Source organism: Elgaria multicarinata, chromosome 2, assembly GCF_023053635.1.
Source record: "Elgaria multicarinata webbii isolate HBS135686 ecotype San Diego chromosome 2, rElgMul1.1.pri, whole genome shotgun sequence".
Lineage (NCBI taxonomy): Eukaryota > Metazoa > Chordata > Lepidosauria > Squamata > Anguidae > Elgaria > Elgaria multicarinata.
The window spans coordinates 108,442,600-108,463,699 of NC_086172.1; the positions used below are offsets into that span (position 1 = coordinate 108,442,600).

A 21,100-nucleotide genomic window follows, 5' to 3' on the forward strand; every position below is an offset into this window, starting at 1 on the left:
TGGAGAGGTATGCGTATGCCATAACGTATGGATTGTATAAACATCTGTATGTTTAGATATATACAAATCTATAGGCATAATAAGTTTGATGTTTGTGCTATGGTGGGTTTTTTTGGCAAGAGATGTGTGCACAGGGACACACCCTAACATTTCTATGATTCCAATAGGTGTACTGACCATTAATCGTTTGACAAACAACCATATGTTCTATATAACTATGTCTTACAGTGCAATCCTATGTATGTCAATTCAGAAGTGCATAAGGTAAGTGTGTATAGGATTGCAGCCTTAATAATTTCATCATTAACATCAACCTTTCGTTAAACTTCTAACAAACCCTTTAAAATAACCTTTTATTAAACTTCTAGCAAACCCTTTAAAACAATGTCACAATGTTTTTTTGTCCATCAAGTCCTCCAGGCTTTGTTGTAGAAGAATCTGTACTAGCAAAATTTGTATGAGCAAAATGTCCATGATAGTGACAGGTAAGGTTTGTGTAGAAGGGCTTGTACACTTTAAGAACCTGATATGATATGAGAGTCTGTGCATGCATAGAGTACATCTCTGCTAGTTTTCACAGACACGTAGCACCACTGGGTAACTGTCCATGGTAGACAGTGCATCATCATCTTCAAATGCAGTATTTTATTAATTTCCCCACAGAAACATTATTTTGCATTTCCCTCTTGATGTGCCATTTGATTAGGTTAATTATTGCAGAGGTGAAGTTAATTAGATGGATTGCATGTTGCTGCTGCTTATCTGAATTGGGGCTACTTTGCACTAAAAGCAGGCTCCATCACTGCAAAGACAAGGCCAGGGCTGAAACAGAGAGGATAAAGCTAGCCTCATTCTATTCCCAGGTTGTTCAATGGGAGGGATGCAGTTTTCATTGCTATCTGGAAACTGACAGTTCTGAGGTACTAAACAAGTCTTCAATGAACGTCAGACAGCTGTGTTTGAAGATGGAAGGTCAGTCAGTTTAACTTTTTATTCTTTTCCTATTTGTAGGTTAATTATTGCACAGGTGAAGTGAATGAAATTGGCTGTACGTTCCTGCTGCTTATCTGTATTGGGGCTACTTTGTGCTAAAGGCAGGGTCTGTCAAGACAAAGACAAGTCCAGGCTCAAGCAGAGAGGATAAAGCTCACCCCATCCAGTTTCCAGGTTACTGGTTGTAATTTTCATTGCCATGTGGAACTGACTGCCCTGAAGTGCTGAAGGGTTCTCTAACAAGAGTCATGTGGCTGGGTTTGAAGTTGGTACTTGAGTCTGACTTTTTGTTCTTTCCCAAGTTATAGGTTTATTATTGGATCGTTAGAAACTTTAACTCTTTTTTTCTTTAAGTTGTACAGAGCTAGTGAAAATGTTTTCCCCTGCCCTCCACAAATCCTCTACACTTTTGTCTTTTGGGGGGTGGGAGTGGGCATAGTACATAATATATTTTAGGCACATTTCTAAAAAAAGTTTAATGATAAAGTCATCCCCTATATGATAAAATGATGAGGTAAGAGAATGGCTTCATGTAGTGTTTATAAATCTTACCACACACACTTTTCTGTTGAGGTATTTCTGTGCATTTACCATGGAGCCTGCTTATGTGGCAGAGGGGACTGCAACACAGAACATGTCCCACTCCCATGTCACGCAAGGTCCCCCTGTTGACACAGAGATTTTTCCCATCTGAACTAAGTATATACCCAAAAATTCACTAAAAATTCACAAGAATAGACACTGGAGCGAAAAGAACAATCTTGGTGGGCAAACTGTCTTTCAGAGAAACCCCTTAATAAGCCTCCCTGGAGGGAGCACAGTCTGAAAATCACTTAGTTCTGTTTCTGAAGGTAAGCAGACTAGAACCTGGCAAGTAACTGAATGAGTGATTACCTAGAAACCAATGTGTGTGACTTTGAATCCTCTCAGAGAAAGGGAGAAATATAAATGTAATGTGTGAATGAGTGATTAAGAGTTCAATCCTATGCATGTTTCACCTGAAAAAGTCCTAAAACTCTCAACATCCCCTAGTCAGCATGGCTGGCTGTAGAATGCTGGGAGCTGTGGGATTTTTTTCTATCTAAACACACTTAGAATTGCACCCTAATTGTATTAGAATATAGGAGCCTGGCTTTAAAAATGCCTTCTCTATCCAGGCCTGTGATGCAGAGAAATTAAAATTGCTTTCTAAATCACAACACCACACACTTTTGTTCTACTACCTAGGGCACGTACATTGCTCTCAGTTAATCTAGGACCTACACCAAGCAGGATATTGAACTATGAAAGCAGTATGAAACTGGTATATAAAAGGCAGGAGCCACACCAAGCAGGATATAACAGTATGAAAGCGGTATATGGGATGTGTCAATGGGCCCCAACAGTTGTCAGTAAGCTTCAATACCGCTATAAAGCAGTAGTGTGGCTCCTGCCACTTATATACTGCTTTTATAGTGCAATATCCTGCTTGGTGTAGATTAGGCATAAGTTACCTTACAAGTATGAAAAATGTCATATATATTTTTACTTTAACAAAGAAATAATGGAGATTTAAAGCACAATCCTATGTCTGTTTACTCAGGAAAAGTCCCACTGAGTTTAATAGGGCTTATTCCCTTATAATTATACATAAGATGGTAGTCATAGAAGGTTAAAAAAAAACTTACACGACATTCTCTGCAGTTCTTAGTTAAAATCCTCTGACCTTCTGCCAACACTTTTCCTCCATAGATGCATTTGGCTGGAATTTTAAAAATAAATAAAGGCATCAGTATTTAGTAGTAAGTGCATATAAATTATACAGTTCAGTAAAACAATATTGCTTAAGTAAATATAGATATACTGTGGTAAATATGATGTAGTCATTTTGCTTTCAATAGCAGTCAGTGTTAATTGCTCTCATTTATTTTGGCTGTAATAGTAAATTCATTACAAAAACTATTATCTTGAAGCATTTCACCATGCACACTGACAAACTAGGCTACTTAGTGACCTGAAATAATAGCAGAAGTAGAACAGTTATTGAACTCAATTTATTAACAGAATTACACATGACAGTGACTTTTTGTAGATTCATTTTTTGTAGATCCACAATACATTTCTATGAATATATGCCCCTACAACCTATAAAGTACTGAAGAATTAAATAGGCTAGCTTAGCAATAGATTACACTATATACAGATACAGCATCAAGGCAGGTGAAAACAAAAATGTCAAAACTTTGTGTCTTTGTAACTGTAGGATTACCTCTGAGAGACACATCTATTATAGTCGAATAGATCACTGTCAGAAAGATAGAGGTAATGAACAAATGGAAAAAGGATGTCCCATTCAAAGATCCACACTGAAGAGAATTTGTATTTTAACAGCACAATCCCTCATAAGTAAGTCCCATTGATTTCAATGAGTTTTATTCCCAGGGCATAGGTTTGGAGCCCAAGTTTACCTTCGGAGAATTGTGGCTCTAACTATTTTCTTGGTCTGATGCCTTTTGAAAATGGAACAATTAAAATGAGCAATTTAAACCTCAAATATCTTGCTCCCCACATACTTTTGATTGCAAAAAGTAACACACATATATAAGTGGCTTTACAACAAACTAGCATACCGTTCTTGTCCAAATAGAAGGCAGTTGAGCCCTCCCAGGTATCTTTTCGAACAAGGAAATACTTTTATTTTTAAGTGTACTTAAAGAAATTGTATTTCCCATTTCATAGAGAGATTTCTGGAATTGTTCAAGAGGCCTCTGCTTGGAAAAGAATAGTGAATTTAGGGTGACCATATGAAAAGGAGGACAGGGCTCCTGTATCTTTAACAGTTGTATTGAAAAGGAAATTTCAGCAGGTGTCATTTGTATATATGGGGAACCTGGTGAAATTTCCTCTTCATCACAACAGTTAAAGCTGCTGGTGCCCTGCCCTCTTTTAAATCTGGTCACTCTAGTATAGCTCCTGCACCTTTAGCTGTTGTGATGAAGAGGGAATTCCACCAGGTTCTCCATATACAAATGAGACCCGCTGAAATTCCCTTTTCTGTGCAACTGTTCAAGATAAAGGAGCCCTGTCCTCCTTTTCATATGGTCACCCTAGTGAATTAGACTGTTGTAAAGCTAGTCATGCATGATATAATTTCATGATGTATCTCCATGAGACATGCCAGATCCACGAACTAGGAAATACTATCTATGAACTAGGAAATACTATTTCTTTAACAATCCTCTAGAACTACATTGCTACAAGATATGTGTTGCTTGATTCTTTCTTTCATCCAAGGACCACTCAGAACGCCACATTTATTTCCAGTACCCTTATACAGAGCCTCTGGTCCACACACATTGCTTCATGTTGTTGTTCACCCTTCCTGTCAGCATATGTATAGTTTGTGCCAAACAAAGACAAGGAATGCATTTTGCTCTCTGATCTCTACTTTGATGGAATAGCACTGGTACCTGAGATGAAAATATATAAATGCAATATGAACAGGCCAGAAATCCACGCTTACAATGACTGGCACTTTATTTTAAAACAGACTCACTGAATCCTTGAGGTTACTGGATCCTGATCACATATATTCTTGGAAACTGAATGGATATTAGCTCCAAAAGCTTAGCAATATGTTTGGCTAGAATAAGAAAAGGAGTTGGCCTGGATTTTCTTACTTCACCGGATGCATCTCTAACAAGAGGATGCTACAGCAGCTCCCTCTTTGCCATCATTCTGCAGCTGGGCAAAGATAATGTATTCATGGCATGTAAGTGGGTCTGTTGGGGTGGCTGTAATTTTTATTCTTATCCTTATTTTGTGTTTCTTAATTGTGCTTTGAATGTATTTGTTTTAGTATTGTTTTAATCAAACTTTTTTTTACTTATGATTGTAAGCCACCTTGAGTGCCACTTTTTTGGGTAGAAAGGTGGAGTACAAATCAACCAATCAATAAGATGCCCTGTACTCTGAATTAATAAAGACAGAGAAATGTATTCCCCCAGGTTGTGTCATTAGAAAAGCTAAGCTGTGAGCTTTGCATAACCAAACGTTGCTTCCCAATAACACAATGTGTTACAAACTGCATTTATGACTTCTTCACACATCTGGATTATTTAAAGCCATAATAAAAATAGGTATGAGCCTTAATTCCAGTAACAAATGATTTTTTAAAAAATCACTCTTCAAGCTATTTTAGCACATTTCCCTTTCAAGAAAATCAAGTGCTTCAGAAGGTGTTAGGCTTTAGATATCGTCTTACTATATTTTCAGTATTCTCTTATTCAGTTCCCCCCCCCCATATTCGTAACCCTCCAAACTCAGAGTGCAGAGTGGGAGGCAGTGCAGAGTGGGAGGCACAGCAGAGGTAACTGTCACTTCTGCCACACCTCCCACTCTGCATTTCAGCTAGACAGGCTTTTTCGCCCATCTAGCTGAGGAATCATGGAAGAGGAGGCAAGAAGGCTGGAGAGGCCTCAAGATACGGTGTAAGCCGGCTTCTCCATTCCCCTCCCGCCCATGGGAATGCCCACTTTACCTTCCCTCCAAAGTCACTTTTGCAACCTCCGAGATGCAGCCAACGTGGTTCTCTCCAAGCCGGCTGAGAGGGGGAGATGGGGAGATCAGTTTCCTGGCTCTGAGGACAGAGCACTGTCTCTGATTCAGATCCTAGAATTCGGAATAACCTATTCCCCCTATGCATTATAGAAATCTATGGTCCCTAAGACAGAGGACTCTGTCTAGGGGCCATAGATTGCCCCTCCATGTATTAATTTCTATAATGCATTGGCTTTTACCCACACCCTTCTTATATTTTGCCTCTAGGTGTCTTGTATACTCCTGTATTGAGATATATAGAGATGTTTTGAGGTGTTATATTACACCTTTCACTCTTTTGTATAAATTTCATTCATACCATTAGAATTTTATATTGTGTGACTGTGTGTGAATATGAACGGATAGTTTGAAAGAGGCTATGCCATAGGGAAGAAGCAACAACACCGTTGCGAAGTCACACACAGCTTGCATACCTTATGCAAAGAACACTGGCTATGGGGCACACTTTATCGCAGCTTGTAGGTGAGCGGAAAACAACACACAATAAGAAAAACAAATGCACATTTCCAAGACAATGATACCTAATCTCTGCTACAAGAGAACAGCACTGAGCCAGAATGGCAGAATTCTTGTGCAACCTTCTGGAACAACACCCCAAGGTTGTAGCATACAAAGCAATATTACAGGGTTGACATATCTCTGACTATACGCTGGCAGCCAGTAGTCAAGATAACAAAGGGGTGTGAAAGGAGAGTGTGTGAGCATCTGATCCCCTGATATCCAGGCAAAGAGTATAAGACCCAAAAGCTGGAGGCTGGAGCCAGCATTGTTGAGAAACTCTGGGGAAAGAACACTCCACCCACATGCAGCAGTGAGACTTCTGCCATAGCTCTTCCCCCTAAGCTCCCAGTTGGCCACCTAGCAGATGAAAGCAACAATCTTGGGAATTATCACCCTTCCTGGGAGGGAGCACTGTTTGATTTTTAACTCTATATTCAATAAACATGGTGTTATATCTTTTCCCCATGGTGCTACATCTTTTCCCCATTTTCAGGTTCTTGTAAACTGAGCCTTATACCTAACAAAAGACACTTATTTACAACAGAGGTAACTATTCTACATTTCCATTCAGCCCAATAAATAACAAACTCTCGATCTGGAATATCAAGAATATCTCCTTCTGCAGCAAACTGTCATTAGGCATGTGCAGCTTTTCAATAGCCCAGAAGGAAAGATCCTTCGTTGTGTGCACATATTCCTGAAAATGTCTTACTAGAGGACCACTTATTCTATTATTTCTAATGTTATTCAGGTGTCCACTTAAACATTTTTTCAGGAGTCTTTTAGTTTGCAAGGGCATTCTATAGCATACACAACATTAGAGCTGCTACAAGTTGAGAACTGAAGGAGAAAATACACCGGATTGTTTGTAGGACTGATGAGTATGTTTACAGAAAATGCAGTGCCCAATTGTTGGGTTGATGGTCTGGGATAAATATTACTATAGACCAGCCAATCCTTCCAGTTTTTGTACATTTAAAAATGATTAAAGAATTATGTGTACAACCTGGAATATCTTTTAATAAATGACAATATTTATTGATATTTCCACACAAACTTCTATTGACATAGTCAGAGGATTGCTGATTAACCTATCATCCTGTGGATGATCCCAGGGGACCAAATGGTTTTGTCTGTTCTTTAAAGAAGCCCTTTTTCTTGCTGTATCAAGAACTACTGTTGCATACCCTCTATCCTACAATTGGGACCTAAGGATGGAAGCTTGTGGGGAAAGGCGAGTAAGGAGAGACATGATGGAGATGTACAAAATTATGCACAGTGTGGAGAATGTGGATAGGGAGACATTTTTTCTCCCTCTTTCATAATACTAGAACCTGTGTTGATCCCATGGAGCTATTGGTGGGAGATTCAAGATGGATAAAAGGAAGTACTTCTTCACACAGCACATATGGAATTCGGTACCATAAGATGCAGTGATGGCCACTAATTCGGATGGTTTTAAAAGGGGGCTAGACAAATTCCTGGAGGAGGAATAATCTATCAATGGCTACTAGTCCTGATGCCTTTTTTTGCTATTTTCAGTATCAGAGACAGTATGCCTATGTACACCAGATGCTGGGGAACATTAGTGTGCCACTGCTGTTGCATTCATGTCCTACTTCTGGGTTACCCATCGACAGCTGGTTTGCCACTATGTGAACAGAGTGCTGGACTGGATGGACCCATGGTCAGATCCAGCATGGCTCTTCTTATGTTTAAATGCGTTGGATTAAAATAAAGAAGTTTCCCTTTGGAGCCTTTGAGAATATGTTCAATTTGGGTACCTCTCTTCTAGTTTTTGTTTGTAGGCTGTAAGCCATGTCAGTAACAGATCTGTGCAACACAAGATGAGCAGGTTCTCTGGACTAAAATCAATAAAAAGAGGTCTGCCCTACCTCAGTAGATTGTTCCCATGTTGTCTGAAGTTGGCATTTAAGACTGTGATGAAGCTTACAACAAGATGGACAAGAACAATAGCTAGCCTGCCATTTTACAGCCATGGTTCAGAATCCTCACCCAAAAAAACACAAAACTGGCTTTTGTCTTCTGATATGTGTGTGTGTGTGTGTGTGTGTGTGTGTGTGTGTGTGTATTTTTCAACTCCAAATATTGCAGCTTACATTGTAGGGCGGGATGTAGATAAGAAAAAAAAGTGTGTTAAAGTCAGTTCTGATCTCAAAGCACATTCTGTAGTGGAGGGGTTAACCAAAGGTAACAGGAAAAAGCAGAAACACATATTTTCAAAAATCATCCCCATGTATTTTAAATCTAAGAAATGCTTGTTACTTTAACCCATGAACAAAGAAAGGATAATCATGCTGCTCAATAAGCCCTAAAGAAAGAAAATTACAGTTGATGATATCATCTACGACTAAATGGACAAACTACAGAGAAATCAATATATACAGTATTATCAGTATGGACAGCTTTAGTGACTGGCACTGTGTGCCCAAAAAGCCTGTGTCCCAAGCACATCATTCTGTCAAAGCACTGGCATTTACCATCAATTTCAATCAACTTTAATTCATCTGTTTCTCCTAACAGACATTCCAAGTCCCTACTACACCAACTAGTAGAGTCTAGTGCCAATCAAAGTACTAAGAGGAAGTTTGATTGTTCACATTTAATCAGAGGATGTGAAACAAAAGAAAAGCTCTCAAAGAACTTTTATTTGAGTATTAAATTCAGTGAATGACTGCAGATGTAACATTTTCTCATCACTTACCCATGTTTAAGATTATTGGAGCGCGCGCGCACACACACACACACACACACACTGCAGGCTTACATACTCCTCCTTCCTTTGCTCTCCCATATAAACCCCCTCCTCTTATCAGCTCTAACCATGGATACTATTACATCTGCACTAACATTTACACTAATTATGCTCAGCTTTCAACCAGGATTTGTAAACCTTGGTTAAAGGATAACCATATTTTCAATCTCTGTGTAGATGTATCACTAACTATAGTTAACTCTGGAAGAGGGAAAAACCTGAGGGAGCATGCAAACCCATAAACTTGCAGGATGCTCCCAATTTCTCAATTATACTAAAGAGATCAGGGGAAAATATTTCTGTCCCAGGCAAGTGTGGTTGGTTTTTCTAAAAAAAAACCAGCTGATTAACTCAGATAGCAACTGCCAAAAATAGTTGCAGAGACTCGTACAGAATGCCAAAAGCCAGATGTTTTCAAGTTACATAACACGTACTAGTGCTCAGGGTTGATGGTTATAAATTTACTTTCTAAATCATACATTCTAAGGCTTAAGTTGCCTTTTGTATTCATGTATAGATAACAAAGTACAAAATATATCTACCCTGCATCACTTGCATTCTATTCACTAATTTTTTACTCTAGAATACAGTAAGAGAACATTTTTTCCCTACCTGCATGGCCCCCCTTTCAGAAAATAAAAGAGAAATCAACTTCCTAGAGAGGAGGGGCTTCTCTTTGCCAAACTGAAATGGAATCTCTCCATAACCTCACTGTATAACTAATATGTAGTGGCAAAAAGCAAATGTTAATAGGTAGCAGAGAAAGTGAGGACAGACCCCTGGGAGGGTTTGGGAAGCAAAAGAGGCTATCCACAAGTTTTGAACTAATGGTCCTAAGCCATGCCCAGAAGGTAACAATATTTTCAATAAGAAACAGTGGGCAGATGTTTTGGACTTCAACTCCTAGCATTCCTGACGATTGGCCATGCTAGCAGGGGTTTCTAGGAGCTGAAGTCCAAAACATCTGGAGATCTACTTTCTGCCTACTCCTGTAGTAAGACACAAAGTCGGGGCAAGAAGATTTTTCTCTTAACAACATCCTGGAATAAAAATACATGTTGAGTAGAATTTTTTTCTCCTATTTATTTATGTACATACATAAATCCTATGAGGTGAGACGATGTCATTTTTCACCACTGCATCATATAAGTGCAGTAGTCTACAGGTAGGGTGGCCATTCCAGTCTCCTTTGTTGTGATAATATTTCCTGGAGGACCAGGCAATATCTACCAAGACACAGAAATTGTCTTTATAGTGACTTGTGAATTTAAAGATGGCAGCTCAGAAAGCTATCTCATAAATACCCTCCACTAGTGCCCTCTCTCAAAGAATCACCAAAGGTTGCATTTTGGAATAAATAACCATTCCTGGAGCATCATCAGATGAGCATTTTATTGCATGCTCATTACTCCCCACTTACAGATGTTCATGGGTCCTTTTGACAAAGACGTCCACCTCCCATGCATCTCCCGCTTGCCTTCTTTCCGTCAAAAAATAGACCCCTTTAAATCCAATTTTGAGCCACCATTTCCTGCTGTGTGCAGGAAAAGTGGTGTGGTAAAAACAGCCACTGAATGGGCCACATGATCATTGTTTATTTCCTTCCCCTGTGTGAAGAAAGAGGAAGTATTGTGGAACAGAAGCAGAGGGCAAAGTGAAGGTAAAGAAACACGATTTCCCACTGTCTGATGATGCTCCTGGAAGGGAAATATGTTGTGCTGGATGACCTTAACCACTGTGCTTTTGTTACAAAGAACAAAAGAGACTGTCTGATATTCTATATGCCTGAATCCTTTCTAGCAAAAATCTCAGTTCCCTTAAGATACATTTAGATACATTTAGCAACACCACAAGAAAAGCAAACTTCAGTCTGAGAATGGCCCTATCCTTATGGAAAATGCAAACATATTTACCAAAAGCACTCCCTCAAGCATGGTGGTGGTGATTGTAAAAAACACCAATTTTCTACCAACTAACTCCTTTAGTGAAATTAATACCAAGGACTCTATCTGGTCTTTCAAGGGGCCTTTACTTGATCCACTCCTATGGCAATGCCTTGTTGTGGGTAAAGGGTATCCACCTTCTTAGACTGAGATTTCTCTGTCAAGGATGGAGGGGAAATCCAGATATGAGCAAAACCCATGAGACTGGGAATAGTACATTCCATTGGATCCTTGAGTTCTGTATTTCCTGCAACTAGCACTAGAATACTGATACTGTGATTTGTCTGGTTGAGATCTGCTGGGCTCAAAACTTCCGAAGAGGATAATAGAACCAAGACCTCTGGCAACATCTGAGGTGAGCTAGCAGAATATGGTATTTCCCAGGACCACAGGGACAGGCGAAATTTTGTTGGACTGACTCGTAGCTTCTTTCTCCTGACAACCCAGCTCTTCTCTGGACCCTCTCCGCCCCCCGTGTTTGCACCTGGACCTAGCTCCTCTATATTGCATCACCAGAAACAGAATATTAGATTAAAAGGGTTATAAATATACACTGGTTAGTTCCATTTCATAGTGTTCAGCTGCCTTATAGAGATTCAAACCTTTTATCCATTTAGCCTAATATTGCCAATTCTAACTGCAGCTTTTTAACATCTTTACCAGCATTTTCCCTGAAATCTTTTTAACTGCACCTGCCAGAAATTGACCCAGAGACCTTATCTAGGCCTACTCTAGGTTTGAAGAGGCCTTTAGCAAAGTGGCCCCCAGTGGTCTCCCTTCTATACTGATAGTCCCCTGGCTGTGGGTTTACCTGGCAGCAGTAGGAGCCTATTTAATTTCCCACATTGTTTCTAGCACAGCTTTACTCTGAGACATTGTGGGAAACGAAAATGGCAATCTTCAGTGGCAGCTGCTCAAGGGTGCTAAGGAATGATGCTGGGCCTGGAGCTTCCATTCCTCCACAAAGATATAGGGGATAATCATACAACACAACAGCTCACCATGAGTTACTTAACCCATGTTGAGGCTAAAGCACATAACCCCTTGTTCAGGGATTGGAATATTCAACCCTCACTCAGGGTTGTGATGTTATGCAAATCAAGCAAAAGTGGGTTATGTGAGAGTTAAACAACTCACGCACAACATGGCACCCAAATAACCCAAAATGAATTGCAGCATGTCATCCAAACCCAGTCAGAGTCTCTCTTTCCACTCTGGCAAGGAAGCACACTAGACACTTGATCCCATGCCTGCAGAAGCAAAATACAGCATGCTCAAAAGATGGCTTCACCAAGTGCGCGTGTGTGTGTATGCGTGTGTGTGTGTGTTTTCCCAAACTCTGTGACATCTTTGTTTTATTCAAATTTTTCACCAAAGTTTTCAGTATTAATTAGAAAGAAGGGGCTGTTTTCAGTTGTATGACTTCAGTAAAGAAATCAATATGACTGCAGGGAAAGGGAGACCACAATATCTATACTTACACTTGCACACTTTGCAGCACTGGCCTGTTACATGGACTGGAAGGCCATCAGGAGAACAGTTCAATGGTGGGCAGGCCATCCGTCGGCACTCCACTACTCCACTCTATGTAATAACAGAAAAATAAAATATAAATATGTGTATGCACAAAGTAATAGATATGTTGGACAAAGTGTGATTTAATATGTGAAAAATCATTAGCTAAATCACAGCAATATTACAGACTATAATGATGCCGTACTGCAATGGTCAGAACCTTACCTGACTGCTATCTACGTGAACCTCTATTACATTTCTGATATAAACTACTGCCCTTATCCCATCTGCCAATGGTTGCTAACTTAGGCAAGAAAAAACATCTATCCATTTTTACACACACATAAATGACACCTTCCACAGGCTCTGTCAATCATCTTCAAAATTTTCACAAACAATTTTCTATTTTCTTGGGCAAACAAAACCTCTCTTCTGATAGTTATCAAATAATTTTAACCAAGACAAGATTTACATACTAATTCAACTTTTGTTCCTCTGGTGTTTAAAATGATAAATACCACAAACAGGATATACAAGTTGTTGTAATGCAAGATGCATCTTATGCATAATATTAAGATAATGCTTCCTTTTTCCACATACTACAATAATAATACAGTTCTAAATTATACACATGAAACACTAAATATTCACCCCCAAACAGACCCATATGAGATTCAAGTAGGGAAATAGTTTTAGACAGATTGCATTTTTTGTTTCTCTCCACCCCCATTCCCCCATCCTCTGCTTTAAACATACCACCATAGGCTAATAAGGTAACTTTCAGAGCTGGCATTATGTACGCAAGAACCCATACTTTTTTTTGTAAACCGCCCAGATAGCTTCAGTTTGGGGGCAGTATATAAATGTAATTAATTAATTGCAATGAGTTACCTTACCCCATCCCCCAATATATAAATTAGAAGTGTCTTACTTTGCATGTGCAGTTCCTGCAGTGATCATCTTCTACCCATGAGTCTTTGTCTCGATAGATCATTCCATTTACTTGACAAGTCTTCTCACAGTGACAGTTTTCCAACTGACTAAGCCTCATTTCTGCATAATTTAGCTATAAATGAGAGTTACTTGATTTAATTTTGGAATTCATTCACATGGCTTTATACAAAGCACAGAGTAGCTTACTGATCTTCAGCAGAATTTGATTTTATCATACTGGCAAATGCCACATGAAAACAGGAGAAATTTAAGCTGGTATCAATCAGTCCAGATCCACAGAAGCCAATGAAGCACAATCAATTTATACCATATGTACATCTCCATACATGCATATCATTGGCTCTTCTAGTCTAGTAAGCCTAGTCAAAATAATCAACTATCTCAGGGTGGAGTGTGTGCATGGAAAGACCTCATGGAAATTGTCTGCTCCATAAACATGTAATCAAAATAATGCACACTGACTGCAGAAACACAATTATTCCTTAAGTTCTTTAAATATGACTACTTACTCATTTAGAAAATAAAGCATAAGGGAACTTAAGAGACCAATCCTTCTATGTCTATTTTGGAGAATGATGGAGTTAGAAAAGACCAAAAGAAAAGAACCTCAGCTTTGCATGCCAAATCAGATAGTCCTTTCCCTATTTCCATCTGGCTTCTTGAAACATCTCGAATTGATATGGAGTTCTCTGGCTATAAAAATATATGCATTTCTAACTGAATTGGTCCACCTATGACTCCAGTCCCTTAGACTCAGATCTTTGCCAGCCTTCCTTCCTGGGATCTTTTTAACCACAGATGCTGTGGAATGAGCTTGAAACCTTCTACATACAAAGTATATGCCCTACTACTGAGCTAAGGTCTCATCTGCCTAGTCCAGGGGAGGGCTTCCAAAAGTGGGAGTGGGGGGCAGCAAAAGGGCATGGCCATGCCGCCTGGCAACATTTGGTTCCCATTGGTGCATTGGGAAAGCCATTGCATAGGTGAAGCTGCCCAACTAAACCAGCCGCTAGTGGAGTGTTCTCAGTCATCTGCTCAGTTCCAATGTTTTGCCCACATGGCAGTTTCCCAATGCTGACTTGCCTGCATCCCCCCTCCCCTATCTATCATTACAGAAATAGCACTGGGGATTCTTCCAGGGGAATCCAGGAAGGCAGTAGGCTGGATGAGGCCCATTGGCTTGAGTTTGCCCTTGCCTGTCCTAGCCATAGCTCTGTCTAAGCAGGTTTTGGCTTACATGGGCCAAGTTTCTAAAGGATATCACAAAAGGGTTTCCTGGGTAGGAAGAGCTGGACAACAGGTAGAAAGTTGAAGGCTGTTATAAGGTTGCATTTTACCTGACATCAGAGCTCACTTCAGCATATGTTAAGTGCTATCTTGAGCACTCCAAGGAGAAAGCTGCTACTGAAGGTTGCTGTCAAATCAGCTCCTCCTAATTTCCCTTGCTGCTCTCATCAGCCTTAGGGAGCAGAACAAAGGCTCTGCTTTCCTGAATTCCAATACAATCTGCTGAAGAGGCAATTGCGCTGACAAGAAATAGTGAGTGAGATTTAAGGTCCATAAAAGTATCTGTATGGAAGCACACATGCTTGCTTCAGCTGTATCCATATGTGTAGTAAAAACATTGGTCCATTTTGAATAGCCTATACAGTTGCCAGAATAAAAGATTCCACACTCATGTTAAAAAATCAAGCATATCGAAATCTGGCAAATTTGAGGTGACATGTCACCATTAATACTGGAGCTCGTAGTATCTCATATTTCAGCTCAGACATAAACTATGGGCCAAAACAGACATTACTTTAAAGGTGAGATTTAACTCTTTTCCTTGCTATGCCCCTGATTTTGATCACACACACGCACACACACGCCTGAAATTTCTATTCCAAAATAGTAATCCATAAAGAATATTAATTATTTTGCAAAAGAGATTGCAGGTGTGAAAGGTGGGGGGCTAATCCAGGTCACATCCATAATGTGTGTGTGGGGAGAAAAGTTAAATTCCCCCTACTCACACGTGCACTAAGGTCATTATCCTGTACTTAGTTCAGAATAAAAATGAAAGGTATGTCTGTTTTGGCCCAGAGTGATCTTATTTTTTTTTTAACTTTTTATTAAACATCAATACAAATCAATACAAATCAATACATCAATACAATAAAACAATACTACATAATACACAATAATATAAAATAAACAATTGATAAGATATATTCTAGCTTAATTCTATTAACATAATCATACTTAACATAAAAGTGCTCCCCCCACCCACAGGATCTTATTCATGTTTCCAGAATCTCATTGCTTCCTCTGGAGGTGTTTTCCCTCTCCCCTTTGATAAAACAAATTCTAGAAACTGTTTCCAAATTCCTTCAAAATCATTCGTTTTTATCATCCCTCTTCTAACTTTTATATCCCATATTTCTTTATACCAATCTTCTATATGATAATCCCCTTGAACCTTCCAGTTTCTAGATATCATTAATCTTGCTGCTGTTAACAAATTCGTTATCAATTCTTTTGTCTCTTTAGTACAATTCAGTTCTCCATATAATGATAACAATGCCACTATAGGTGTCTCTTCAATCTCCATTCTTAAAATTTCTTTTACCTCACCATTTTCCATAATTTTTGTACAAATTCGCATTCCCACCACATATGTAAATATGTTCATTTCTTTTGACAACATCTCCAGCAGCTTGCTGAATTCATCTTATTTATTTGATTTAATCTTACCTGGGTTAGGTACCACCTCCATACAATCTTATAATAATTTTCTTTTATCCTCACAGACATATTTCTCAACACTCTTTCTTTCCATATCCCTTCCCAACTCTGTTGCCCTATTTGTTCCTTCAAATCAGTTTCCCAAACCATCTTGCCAATACTTTCCGTCTCGCCCTTTTCAACTAATAGTCTTTATATTTCACTCGTTAACCCTTTTATTAATTTATTTTCCCTTTTCTCAATTTCTTTTTTTAAGACCAGCTCCTCAAATTTCATAGTCGCTCTGCACTCTCCATTATCCTTTAACCATTTCTTCGTCCATTGTTCAAATTGGAAATAATTTAACCACGTTAAATTTCTCTCTTTTAATCTCCATTAATTCTTCTCGAGTTCTCATCTTTTCTAGCCAATCTTTTAACTTCATTACTTTTCTCTCTATTAAACTTTTCCCCAATTTATCTTTTAAGTTTCCCAGAAAATTCTGCATCATTATCACTGGTGATATTGGGGAAATACTCGGAAGTAAATCCTTTTTGTATACTCGCCATATTTCCCAGTGGTTTTTTAAAAGGGGTTCTCTATTTCTTCCCCCCATTTCTTTGTATAATCTCTAAAAATATATATTTTCTAATTTCCAATCTGTATCTTCTCTCTTTCTATCCTCCAACCGACTTAAATCTCCTAATCCTATCATACTTTCAACCACATGTCTCAACCTATTAGCTACGTAATATAATTTTAAGTTTGGGAGCCCTAGCCTTCCTTTTTTTTGCGTTACATACCAACTTTTTTTTATTTAATCTCACTTTCCTATCACCATTACAAAAATTATTTAGTATACTTTGCCAACTTTTTAATTCTTTTTCTGATATTTTTATTGGTAACATTCTAAATAAAAATATTACCTTTGGTAAAATCCTCATTTTTATTAGGGCTATTCTTCCAAACCAAGACAAATTTATCCGTTTATATTTTTCTAGTTTGCTCATGACTTCTTTTTTCAAACTGTCTAAATTTTCCTTTTCTAAATCTTCTAAATTCTTTGTAAGTTTAATTCCCAAATATTTTATTATTTCTTTAACTTTCATATTCTTCTTTTTACTCTCCCAATCTCTTCCTTCCTTTTTACTGTAATTAAATAACATCATCTCTGATTTTGTCCAATTTATTTTTAATCCTGTCACTTCCTCAAATTCCCTCAGATGATGTTTTTTATTCTATCCATTTTCTCCAATGGATTCTTAATTGTCAATACTGTATCATCTGCAAACATTTTTATTTTTATTTTTTCAGTGCATCCTACTCCCTCAATATCGTCATCGTCTCTAAGAGTGATCTTAGGTAGCCAGTAATTGTCAAACTTAACCTCACACAATCAAAACAAGTCACCATGGCCTAAATAAGCTACAGTGGCTTGTGGTGATCTGTGGTGCTGGCTGAGGCATGCCGAGAGTCATATCACCCAGGTTCAAATGACATCGGAGGTATGATTATGCAAATTCTGCTTGGCGTGCATCAGAGCTCACATATGCTGGCCATAGCGACTTATTTGGAGCGTGGGTCATTATAGAAATTCTAATACTGGCTCTCCTTACAGTATTACTCAGATACTGACTGTATCTCAATAAGCAATATTTGTTAACATTTATGCAGAATAATTTATCTGCATAATACATAAATATACCAGATGCAATCCAGACAAAGCTAATGGTACGACTGCTACTGAACCACCATGGATTAGTAGGTGAAGGATGTATTTTGCATGTATGTTACATTGGTGTAATTGCAGAGCCTACAATGAGGGGTATGTATCTCATTTAAGCTGGGTTGTCATTTCAACAACAATCCACTTTTATAAGACCAACTCTCAATGTTTCTGAGAATGTTCTAGGCTCTATACTATTTTCATATTTAGTCATATTCATCCTTGAAGGCTTAGAGTTCTTACAGAAATTTACAGAGCATAAAAGAGGAAAGATTTTTTCAAGGGATCATATTCCAATTATCATTTTTACATCTGAACCCAAAGGATTATTTTGCAGATAAATTGTATTCAATGTGTCTAAACGCTAAAGCATACATTCCCAAATCATGTATGCCTTATGAGAATGAATTAATAGCAGTGATTTGTACTACTTACCAAATGACATGAAAAGTGAAATTCTTTAATGAACTGGTATGTGCTTGCATTTTACGGTTTTTCTGAGATTTCCCACAAAACATCCATGAATATCTTTTTAGAGAGGCCTGTAAACTATTACACTTCCTATTAGGTCAATCCAGATACTTCCAGATTCAGAAAGATAAAGGGAAAGATGTACTTATTAAATTTTGTGCCTTTTCTACTTTCTTTTAATCTCTTCAGGGTTAACAATTTTTTTTATTCTCCTAAAGCCATGCATGATCCAGGGTTATCAGCAGAATGGACATTCATCCCTTTTCATATCTGTCTTGACTTCAAAAATTCTTTTTACATTTTAAAAGTCGAAAAAGTCATCCTTTGTTGGTGAACCGATAATCCTTCCTATTTTCAGCAGTGACCCCCAAAAGGCTGCTGTATTTCCAACTACTGAAATACCATACATACATTATTAAATTGAAACTATGTTGAACTGTTTCAGAATTTTTATTTTAGAAAATAGTTTAATTTAGAATAAAATTCATTTCATCACTAAAACATCCAAAATATTACATCCTTTCTTTTAAAGGAAGTAATACACAAAATGGAAGGATAATTAGAAAAAAAATTATACTGAAAATGCACTTAGGACACAATGGTTTCTCAATAGGCTAACGAGTGCAGGGTGGATGGGTGTAGATTTCATTCATTCATTCTATTTTTAATCCAACCAGTAACAAGCATTCTCCATATCACACACACACACACTTGCACTAAGAGATCAATCCTATGGTCCCTGGTGAGCATCCCAGAGACCATAAGAATGTTTGGATTCTCCCTGCTGAAGCTGTAAGTGCTATGACTTAGGGAGGGGGTCTCCAGAATCCAAGCTCTATCCTCCTTGCTGCTACTGAGGAAAGACATGTGGTGTCTGCTATCCAAGGTTGTAAAAGCAAGCCTGGAGGAGCTTAGAGGTCAGAAAGGGGGCATTCTGGTGTGCACAGAGAGGAGAGGCCAGGATGCAAAAGATCCTATGTCCTCTCCAGCCCTTCCCCTGCCAGGTGACTCATTAGAGGCCCATCTAGGGGGGAAAGGAGGTCAGAGAGGGGAAAATAGCATCTATTACTCCCCCCAGGTTGCCAGCAACAGTTCATCAGGGCATAGGAAACTCAGAAGCCTCTGAGATCAGTGGTTTCCTTCTAAGGGAAACTACAGGGATACGCAGACAAAATGCTATGCCAGCATATTCTTACTGCAGCACAACTTCATTTGTAGGAGGGCATTGTGATGAGAGCATGATGGGCAAGAGTTCCTGCTCCACAGCATAGGATTCAGATCAGTTCCAGCAATATATATTCACCCCTATGATAAAGCAAACAGTAAAAGGCTTTCTCTCTCAGGTCTTACATCATGCACATTTAGAGCACACAAAGAGGACCTTTAGTGATGAGCTAACAGTCAGGTCTCCCAATGCATATGGGAAGACTGATTGCTGAGATATGTCTTGCAGAACCTATACATATTGGTATCCAGCCCCAGGACTCCAGACGTAAATGCACAACATCATGCCTTACTTAATCAGCAGAGAGGACAAAGCTCCCCCCACAGGTAAACAAGGGAAGGGAAATCTATGCTGCCAAGTATAACTGTTGCAAAAATTTCTCTCCCAAACTATATTGGTAGACCAATCCTTCCCTTCTCAACAGGTAGTTGACATCATCCACAGTAGAACACACACTCAAATGCAGGAAAGCTGTCTGTTGGTGAATTACACTCCATTCATAATCACTTTTACCTTTAGCAGCAGAGTCTGGACACATGGAACAGACCAGTCACTGCACATGGCTCCCTGTAGAGGTAGGCTTAAGTCATTGCCTCAGTCATTATAGTACTTGGCCCCAACAGAGAAAGGAAGCGTGAGACAAGGGGACTGGAACAATACTCACTGGCACCATTCTCAAACACTTCTCATACTTCCTCACAAACACCTACTGTGTGTCCAGATGCTAAGGCTACGTGCTTCAGCTATTTACTATTAACTCATTATTTCCTCCATGTCTCCTTTGGTCTCAACAGGCAGCTCTCCAAGAGATACAGGAGGCAGGACCTTCCACACAGGCCTACCAGCAGTAGTGTCCAGTGACTATCAGCTGTCAACCTTGTTCCAGACAGGGTCCTGCACCTATCCAGAGTCCATGAAAGACAGTTATGTAAATTACGTAAGTGAAGGCATACCCATCACAGAGATGGAGCCGTGGGGCAGATCTGCTGTTCTGTTGTCTGCCATGTAGCTTTCAAAGGCACAGGAGCTCTACTAGAATGGAAAGGTTAGACACCCCATCCATGCATGCATCTCTCTCTCTCTCTTTCAGACACCATTCTGCCTCTGATGTGATGTAGTGATTGGTATTATTTTTATTAGTTGCTAAAAGATCAAACCTATGACAGGAAAAAAATAGACTGCTGACCTCTCAATTTAAACTGAAAAAGGGAATGCTCATTACACTTGTTTTTCCATGCTTAATTAGGGAAAAAAAACCCATTCTTGTTTCTATTTAAGGGGGACAAAAACATGGTTTAGAAGCAGCCAGGCCTCTTTCCCGGAGATAGGTTTGCTTTTTACATCAACTAAGAATTAACTATGTAATCTAGTGAAGTAATCAAGTATCTCAGTTTGTGCCAGGACATAGCCCTGAAACCACTTTTCAATATCAGCGGTGCGTCTTCATGGTGCCGCTTCGGCCCCACATTCCCTTAAAACCCCACAGCGTTACAGTTGTGGGGTGGGGACAGTTAATCCTCACTGCAGGAGGGGGTGTGGGCTTTCCAGCAACTATTCGGCTAGGTGAGCCTGCCCCCTGCCCCACCTTCCCACTCCTCCTGTGACCTAACAGTGGTCATGATCCACCCCTGGAATGCTCCTGGCACAAAGCCGGAACAAGATCATCACTAGCAGATGGTGGGAAGATGGTG

General features: G+C 39.1%; 1 protein-coding gene across 2 annotated transcripts in view; it reads right to left on the reverse strand.

Moving 5' to 3' along the window:
• NELL1 (neural EGFL like 1) overlaps positions 1-21,100 on the reverse strand; it is a 564,084-nt gene that overhangs the window by 370,182 nt on the left and 172,802 nt on the right. For both annotated transcript variants that reach the window (XM_063117360.1, XM_063117359.1), the window contains exons 8-10: positions 13,259-13,393; positions 12,294-12,396; positions 2,661-2,734 (exon numbers count right to left, since the gene is read on the reverse strand). In XM_063117360.1, the coding sequence (XP_062973430.1) occupies positions 2,661-2,734; positions 12,294-12,396; positions 13,259-13,393 (312 nt within the window). The remainder of the gene's footprint in view (positions 1-2,660; positions 2,735-12,293; positions 12,397-13,258; positions 13,394-21,100) is intronic.